At 41.2% G+C, this 9,602-nt stretch overlaps 1 protein-coding gene across 1 annotated transcript; it reads right to left on the bottom strand.

Moving 5' to 3' along the window:
* Nucleotides 1–7,369: 7,369 nt before the first annotated feature.
* Nucleotides 7,370–8,742, bottom strand: LOC116100342 (actin-like protein 9). The gene has a single exon (XM_031384151.1). The coding sequence runs from the start codon at nucleotides 8,655–8,657 to the stop codon at nucleotides 7,422–7,424; it is 1,236 nt and encodes a 411-aa protein (XP_031240011.1). The 5' UTR covers nucleotides 8,658–8,742; the 3' UTR covers nucleotides 7,370–7,421.
* Nucleotides 8,743–9,602: the final 860 nt, after the last annotated feature.

Raw genomic sequence — 9,602 nt, forward strand, 5'->3', positions numbered from 1 at the left:
ACAAGCTGAAAGTGTATATAGATTATACAATATTGGACCTATTTCTCCAATTACCAAATTAGAGAGAGCATTGGATGATAATCAACAAATTTTACTTCCTCATATTTTTAGATTTCAATCGATTAAGATATGTTGATAATATTACTTTTCATATTAAGATATTAAGAAAAGGTAATTGTCACTTCCTGTTGTTTTTTGTTGTAAGAGGTGGAATTAGGTTTGTGTGGATTTGTTGAAAGACTACTTTCTTGCTTCTTCTAGGGTGTAGTTTTGCTCTTTATGTTGATGTTTTCCATCTATTATCCTTTGTAGGGTTGGATTTGTGGAAAGATATTGTGTAAATTTTGTTTTGTCATGGAATATCTTGGTTTCTCCACCTGTGCTAATTGAGAGTTTTGCTGGGTATAGTAGCCTGGGCTGGCATTTGTGTTCTTGTAGGGTCTGTATGACAACTGCCTAGGATCTTCAAGCTTTCATAGTCTGTGGTGAGAAGTCTGGTGTAATTCTGATAGGCCTGCCTTTGTATGTTACTTGCCTTTTTTCCCCTTACTGCTTTTAAAATTCTTTCTTTGTTTAGTGCATTTGGTGTTTTGATTATTATGTGATGGGAGGAATTTCTTTTCTGGTCCAGTCTATTTGGAGTTCTGTGGGCTTCTTGTATGTTCATAGGCATCTCTTTCCTTAGGTTAGGGAAATTTTGTTCTACAATTTTGTTGAAGATACTGGCCTATTACATTGGGAGTCTTCACTCTCTTCTATACCTATTATCCTTAGGTTTGGTCTTCTCAGTGCGTCCTGGATTTCCTGGATGTTTTGGGTTAGGAGCTTTTTGCTTTTTGCATTTTCTTTGTCTGTTGTGTCAATGTTTTCTATGGTGTCTTCTATCCCTGAGATTCTCTCTTCTATCTCATGTATTCTGTTAATGATGCCTGCATCTACGACTCCTGATTTCTTTCCTAGGTTTTGTATCTCCAGAGTTGCCTCTCTTCCTGATTTCTTTATTGTTTCTATTTCCATTTTTAGATTCTGAATGGTTTTGCTCATTTCCTTCACCTGTTTGTGTTTTCCTATAGTTCTTTAAGGGATTTTTGTGTTTCCTCTTTAAGAGCTTCTAGCTGTTACCTGTGTTCTCCTATATTTCTTTGAGGGTGCTATTTATGTCTTTCTTAAGGTCCTGTATCATTATCATGAGAAGCGATTTTATATCTGAATCTTGCTTTTCCAGTGTGATGGTGTGTCTAGGACTTGGTATGGAGGGAGAAGTGGGTTCTGATGATGCCAAGGAACCTTGGTGTGTGTTGTTTACTTTCTTACACTTGCCCCCCACCATCTGCTTATCTCTAATGCTACCTGCCCTTGCTAAATCTGACTGGAACCTGTCCTTTCTGTGATCCTGTGATTCTGGGATCCTGTGATCCTGGGCTTGTTAGAGCACCTGGAAGTGCAGCAGCTTCCTCTGTGTGTTGTGGGACTGACTGTGGAGCCTGCACCCAAGGTCTGCTCAGAACACCAGCCCAGAGAGACCTGAAGGAACCCAAGCCACTCTGCTGGCATTCCTGTGTGCCTGGTCCCACAGGTCCCAGTTACTCCTGGTGTTGGGACAGATGTTGTGTCCTCCTTACCTCTGATCCTGAGAGTGTCAGAGCACCTGGGAGTGGAGCTTCCTCTGGGTGTTGTGGGACTGGCTGCAGTGCTTGCACCCAAGGTCTGCTCAAGACACTAGCCCAAATTTAAACCAATATATTTCTACAAAACCAAATTTAAACAATATATTTCTACTAATCCAGCCTTACAGAGGATACTATAAGGAAAACTGACAAAAGGAAGTTAACTATAGCCAAGAAAATTCAAGAAATTAATCATCTCACAGCAAAACCAAAAGAAGAGTATCAGAAACACACATAGTAATACTTCAACAACAAAATAACAGGAACACATGATCATTGGTCATTAGTATCTCTCAACATCATCGGACTCACTTCAATAAAAAGACATAGGATTATGGAATGTGTACATAAACAGGATCCATCATTCTGCTGCATAAAAAGAAACATAACCCTACACAAAAATAGACACTACCTCAGAGTGAAAGGATGGAAAAAGGTTTTCCAAGCAAATGGACCCAAGACAGAGTAGTATCTGATAAAATAATCATTCAACCAAAAGTTATCAAAAGATATTGGAAAGGATATTTCATACTCTTAAAAGGAAAATTCCACCAAGATGATATCTCAGTTCTGAGTTTCTATGTCATAAATGCGAGGGCACCCACATTCATAAAAGAAACTTTACTAAAGCTCAAATCACAAAGTGAACTACACACAATAATAGTGGGAGACTTTAGCACCCCAATCTCACCAATGGATAAGTCATCAAAACAGAAATTAAACAGCAAAACTAATAGATGCTATGAACCAAATGTATTCAAGAGATATCTACAGAAACTTTCACCCAAAGACAAAAGAATATACCTTCTTCCCAGCACCTCATGGAACCTTCTTCAAAATTGACAATATAATCAGGCACAAAACAAGCCTTAACAGATAGAAGATGATTGAAATAGCACCTTGCATTGTGTCAGATCATCAAGGATTAAGGTTAGATTTCAACAACAGAAACAACAGAAAGCCCATATACTCATGTAAACTGAACAACTCTCTACTCAATGATAACTTGGTCAAAAGAGAGAGAGAGAGAGAGAGAGAGAGAGAGAGAGAGAGAAGAGAGGGGGGAGAGAGGGAGAAGGAGGAGGGGGAAGACAAAGAGGAGGAGGAGGAGGAGGAGGAAGAGGAAGAGGAGAAGGAGGAGAAGGAGGAGAATGAAGAAGAAGGAAGGGAGGAAGGGAAGGGGAGGGAAAATCTAGAATTCAATGGAAATGAAGGCACAAGATACCAAAATTTATAGGACATAATGAAAGCAATGCAAAGAGGAAAATTCTTAGCATTAAGCCTTCATAAAGAAATTGGAGAAATATCATACTAGTAAATTAACATCACACCTGACAGCTCTAGAATAGAAACAAGAAAACACATCCAAGAGGAGTAAAGGACAGGAATTTGTCAAATTCAGGGTTGAAATCAACCAATTAGAAACAAAGAGAACAATACAAAGAATAAACAAAACAAAGAGCTGGCTCTTTGTGAAAAATCAACAAGATAGATAAACCCTTAGCCAAACTAACTAAAAGGCACAGAGATAATGTCCAAATTAACAAAATCAGAAATGAAAAGGGAAACATAACAAGAGAAACTGAAGGAATTAAAAAATCGTTAGGTCTTACTTCAAAAACATGAACTCAACAAAACTGGAATATCTAAATGAAATGAATTATTTTCTAGTCAGATACCACTTACTAAAGGTAAGTCAAGATCAGGTGACCAATCTCAACATATCCATAGCCCCTAAAAAAATAAAAGTCATTAAAAACCTCCGAACCAAAAAAGCCCAGGGACAGATGGTCTTATTGCAGAATTCTATCAGACCTTCAAAGAAGAGTCAATACCAATATTCCTCCAACTATTCCACAAAATAGAAACAGAAGGAACATTACCTAACTCATTCTATGAAGCCACAGTTACCCTGATACCTAAACCAACGACACAAAGACTCAACAAAGAGAGAAAATCAAACCAATTTCTTTTATAAACATTGATGCAAAAATATTCAGTAAAGGTCTTGGTAACCAAATTCAAGAACACATCAAAAACAGCGTTCAACACAAACAAGTAGACTTCAACCCAGGGATGCAGGGATGGCTCAATTTAGGAAAACCTATCAATGTAATCTACTATATTAATAAACTGAAAGACAAAAATCACATGATCATCTCGTTAAATACTGAAAAAGCCCTTGACAAAATCCAACACCCATTCATGTTAAAAGGCTGTGAGGGATCAGCTGATTCAAGGTATACACATTAACATAATAAAAGTAATATATGGCAAGACAATATCAAATTAAATGGAGAGAAATTTGAAGCAATCCTACTAAAATCAGGGACAAGACAAGGCTGCCCTCTCTTCACTATCTACTTAATATAGTATTTGAAGTTCTAGCTAGAGCAATAAGACAACAAAAAGAGATCAAGGGGATAAAATTGGAGAAGAAGAAGTCAAAGTATCACTATTTGTGGTTGATATGACCTAGACATAAAAGTGGATACAATAAGTCTCATAAAAGAGAAAGGGGAAAATAGCCTTGAACACATTGGTACAGGAGACAATTTCCTAAACAGAACACCAATGGCTCAAGATTTAAGATCAATAATTCATAAATGGGACTTCATGAAACCGAAAAGCTTCTGCAAGGCAAAGGACACTGTCAATAGGACAAAAGGGCATTCTACAGATTGGGGAAAGATCTTCACTAACTCTATATCCCACAGGGGATTAATACCCAAATATATATTAAAAAAAAAACTCAAGAATTTAGACACCAACAACCCATACAACCCATACACTCAATTTAAAAATGGGGTATAATGCTAACCAGAGAATTCTCCAGCAAACCATAAAAGTCAATTAAAAACTGAGACAGAGAACCAAACAGAGAATTCTCAATAGAGGAGTCTAGAATGGTTAAAAAACACTTAAAGAAATGTTCAACATCCTTAGTCGTCAGAGAAATGAAAATCAAAGTAGCCCTGAGAGTCATCCTGAATAAGGTAACCCAGATTCCAAAAGACATGCATTATATGTACAGACTAAGTGTATAAGCCAAGATGACTAACTGTGGGGAGTTGGAATCTGAAGAGGCCATCTCCTGTAACCAGGCAGGACCCCTAGTGGAGGAATAAGGACACCAACTCACACACAAAACTTTCAACCTAAAATTTGTCCTGTCTACAAGAAATTCCAGGACAAAAATGGAGCAGAGCCTGAAGCAATGGCCAACCAATAGCTAGCCCAATCTGAGACCCATTCCATGGGCAAGCACCAATCCCTGAAACTAGTAATCATACTCTGTTATTCTTACAAACAGGAGCCTAGCATAACTGTCCTCTGAGATGCTCTATCTAGCAGTTGACTGAAGCAGATGCAGATACCCACTGCCAAACATTGAACGGAGTTGAGCCAGTTATTCATTGGGGGGAGGATTGAAGGTCCTGAAGGGGATAGGAACCCCACAGGAAGATCAACAGTATCAACAAACCTGGACCCCTGAGAGCTCTCAGAGACTGAGCCACCAACCAAAGAACAGACACAAGATGGATGGAGGCCCTGACACATATATAGCAGTGGGCTGCTTTTTCTTGACTCAGTGGGAGAAGATGCACCTGATCCTACAGAGACTTGATGCATCAGGGTAGGGTGATACATACCCAAAGCGGGGTCCACCCTCTTAGAGGAAAATTGAGGGGATCTGTGAGAGGGACTAGGAGGTTGGGCAAAGTTTGGGATATTAATTAATTAATCAGTTAATTAATTAAAAACAGTGGTAGAATGCAATAGAAAATGAGAAGCATAGAAAAGTTCATGTGAAAACAACAAATATTAACAATAAAGACACTATGCATGCAAGGTATAAGAATATTAAAATTGCTGGTCTCTCTGGGCTGGTGTCCTGAGCAGACCTTGGATGCAAGCTCCACAGCCAGACCCACAAGACCCAGAAGCAGCTCAACTCCCAAGCACTCTGACATGCCCAGGATCAGAGGTGAGGAGGAACCAACATCTATCCCAACACTGGGAGTAACTGGGACCAGAGGGACCAGGCACACAGGAACTCCTCACAACCCAGTGGTTCTGGAAATAGCCCTTGTTTAATGTATGTACTCTTCCTCTATTTCACAATAGATTTTCTTCTTTCTTCTAATTTCATTATAGGTGGATCCTGTGCAAATCTTGTGCATGCATTCACAGCTATTGTCATGTTCGTGTATTCGATGGCTCAGTTCACCACTGAAAATGTTGCATTGCGGATGCCTGCTATCTCTGTGACAGTCTTTCTTACAAACAGTGCTTGTAAAACTGAAGAGCTGAGCCAGGAATGATAGCATGCACCTTTAATTGCAACACTCGGGAGGCAGATGCATATGGATCTCTGTGAGTTGGAGACAATCCTAATCTACACAGGGAGTTCCAGGACAGCCAGGCTACACAGTGAAACCCTGTCTCAAAGAGGGAGTAGAAGATAGAGAAATGCTCAGAGGTTAAGAGCGTGTGTTTCTCTTGAAGAACACCCAAATTTTATTTTTAACTATAGTGGCTCACAACCATCCATATCTCCAATTCCAAGGGATCAGACTCCCTCTTGTGTTATCTGTGGACACCAGTCACTGACATGGTCCACATATATACACGCAAGCAAAACATCCGTACACATAAAATAAAATAAGTAAATCTAAAAATAATACCAGATATCTGTACATATAAGAATTGAATTCGATGCTTATCAATTCCAAAGCCACTAGAGACCTTCACTGAAGAACTAACAATTGAACTGCTAAGGAAAAGCACAGGTGGCTAGAGAGATGGCTTAAGATTTGAGAGCACTTGTTGCTCTTGCAAAAGAACGAGACTCAGCTCCCAGCATCCATATGGTGGCCTACAATCATCTATAAATTCAATCCCAGGGGAACTTATGCTCACTTGCTTCTGAACTTCAAGGGCATCAAGTATGCATGTAATCCACATAAAATATGCAGGCAACATTCATAAAGAATAAATAAGGGAAGATCATATAAGGGTAATATAGTGATAAGGGAAGACTTTCTCAGCAGGACTCCAGTTGTTCAGGAAATAAGGCCAACAACTGTCAATTGAGACTTCATGAAATCAAAAGGTTTCTGCATACAATTTTTTTTTTAAAGCAATTGAGTAATTAGGCTGAAAGATGAACACAGGATGAAAGAAAAACTTTGCACGCTATACATCTGACAGAGAAATAATGTCTAGAATATATAAAGAATACTAAACAACAACAAAAAAAATAGACAATCTCAAAAGATGTAATGCAAATGACAAGTACACATGGTGAACAAGCTCAAGTTCACTAACTTTTGCAAATCATTTAGTTTCCATCATATCCCAGTCTGAGTGACAAATTAAGAAAATTGTTAACAAGTGCTAACGTCTGTGGATGTGTATCTCCCCAAACCTCAGAATGTCTTTGAGTACAGAGGTGATATGATGGTCCCAGAGGGGATATGATGAGATTCAAGAAAGGCATTGTGTTAGGAGTTGTGAAGGAGTGGGTGTAAATTAGAATGTCTCAATAGTGTATATTAGAAGAGGTGCTTTAGGTCTAATTTCACACAAGCATGTGTGAGGGTCAAGTTCAAGCGACCTTTGTCTGCAAGTGGGTTCATAGTCTCTTGGGTGTGTTTCAGGGACTGAGATTGGGAAGAATAAAACATGATGCGACAGACCAGGCTCCCTAAGGAAGTTTTATTTCCACACCCCTCCTGACCCTGTGCTGAATTATGAGCACTTGCGGTGCACTATATCTGGACCACGTTCTTCATACTGCTCACGCAGGATCCAGCGGGTCTGGAAGGCACACAGCGAGGCCAGAATGGATCCCCCAATCCACACTGAGAGGTTCCTATTGGGCTGGGCTGCCACAATCACGTGGGCCTCTGGGCCAAGACAGCGCAGCAGCTCAGCTTTGAAGCGACCTTCGAAGCCAGTAAACAGAGAGGAGCCTCCACACAACAACACATTTTGTTCCATGTCTGTCCGCAGCTCCTGGGGAACAGTGGAGAGACTCTGTTCAGCCATTCTAGGGAGGCCCAAAGATGAAGGCCCTGAGGTCTCCGGGGGATGGAATAGCAACTCAGGGCACTGAAAGAGCTCCTTCCCCACTGTGATCATCTGTCCATCTGGCAACTTCAGGCACCGGCGGAATTTGTCATCAGGGCGCCCTTGCTCCTTTTGGAAATCTGAGGCCACATAGCAGTATTGATGCTTGATGTTCTCCATGGTGTCCATGTCTTCCTTCTTCACTGGGAAGCTAGATCTCAAGATTTTCTCTGCCAAGAAGGTAGTCAAGTAGTGCCCAGCCAGGTCCAAGCGCTGGATGCCGTTGGGTAAGTTGTAGCCTTGGAAGACTGGCACTGTGTAGCTGACACCGTGGCCAGTGTCTACAACCAGCCCATTAACGCGCCCGTTGGCATAAACTGACAACACGGACTGGGATGCAACATATAGAGCAGGAGAGTGCAGAGACTCGAAGGCTACTTCCACAAGCTTCTCTCGGTTGCTGGCAGGGTTGAAAGGCGGATCTGTGAACAGCAGAGGATGTTCCTGGGTGTCCAATCTGAGGTCATTCTCCAGGATGTGGCGGCAGATGAACTCAGCAGCCTCCCAGTCCACCACAATACCATTACGAACTGGATGCAACAAAGTAAACTCTGGACAAGCGCGGGCTGCCTTACCAATAAACTTTTCCACTTTGGGCTGCTCCATGGTGGTTTGCTTCTTGGGCTGGCAGCCCACGATGTTAGTCACGATGTAAGTGGGCCGAGTCTGTCCTGCAAAGCCCATCTTACACATTCCAGTACCCATGTCAATGACCACAGCACACATCTTTGATGGTCCCTTGTTACCAACCATGTCCCATGATTCTTGTAGCAGATTCTTGCTTACCGGAGTTGAGCGAGGATTCAGATCAAGCGACTTGTGAGGCTCCCAATGTTTCAGGCCATTTATATTCATCTTTTCTAGTGATTTCTGAGATTCTGATTGATAAAATTAACAACTCTACTCAGGGATGCAGGAAAAAGAGGCTCAGCCAAGAGCAGGATGAACAGAATTGGAGGCGGGTATAACTATATCTATGAGATCACTTTGCCTGCTTTGCCTTCACAATACTAGGACAGGGTGTGGTCAGAAAAGGTGCACACAGCCTCAGGGTTCACAGTTAAGACCACAAAGTCAAATATAGAGAGGAGTGTGTGGGTTCTAACCAACTCTTGGATTCCACATCCTCTCTCCCACAATTGATATCTACCACCCAGCATAGACAGTCATGTGCCCACTGATAATAAAAATCAGAAGGTAGCAAGCCAACTTGCGTTTCTGATACTTTAATGGTGCTGGTGATGCTGGTGGTGCTGGTGCTGATGGTGTTTCTTTGTTGTTGTAGTGGTGGGGTCTTGCATATGTATATGTGGACATAGTGTGCATTCATGTGTGTTTGAATTTGGGGAAGGGGGGGCATGTATACATGTCTGCCTGTGTGTGTAGAAATCCAACATTCATTATTATTGTTCGTTGTTTGATGTAGGCACTATCTTAGTTTCATGACAAGGCACCCTTATGAAGGCAACTATAAAAGAAAGAATTTAATCTCAGAGCTCAGGGTTCTAGAGGATAGAGACTATAATCATCATGTTAGGCGGCATGGAGGCAGGCAGGCAAGCATGGTACTATAGCTGTAGTTGAGAGCTATCTGACCCATAAGCACAAGGCAGAGAAAGAACTAACTGGGCACGCTGTGGACTTCTTTTTGAAACCTCAAAGCCCTTTCTCAGTACACAACTTCTCCAACATGGCTGCAACTGCTAATCCTTCCAAGACAGTTCCCCCTACTGGGAACCAAACGTGCAACTATACAAGCCTCACTGAAACTGGCACAGGGTCTGCACAAGCCATAGCATA

This window comes from Mastomys coucha, unplaced genomic scaffold (assembly GCF_008632895.1).
Source record: "Mastomys coucha isolate ucsf_1 unplaced genomic scaffold, UCSF_Mcou_1 pScaffold21, whole genome shotgun sequence".
In the NCBI taxonomy this organism is placed as follows: domain Eukaryota; kingdom Metazoa; phylum Chordata; class Mammalia; order Rodentia; family Muridae; genus Mastomys; species Mastomys coucha.

Excerpts from the sequence above, each read along its gene's own strand:
- LOC116100342 (XM_031384151.1), bottom strand. The coding sequence starts at position 8,657 with ATGAATATAAATGGCCTGAAACATTGGGAGCCTCACAAGTCGCTTGAT.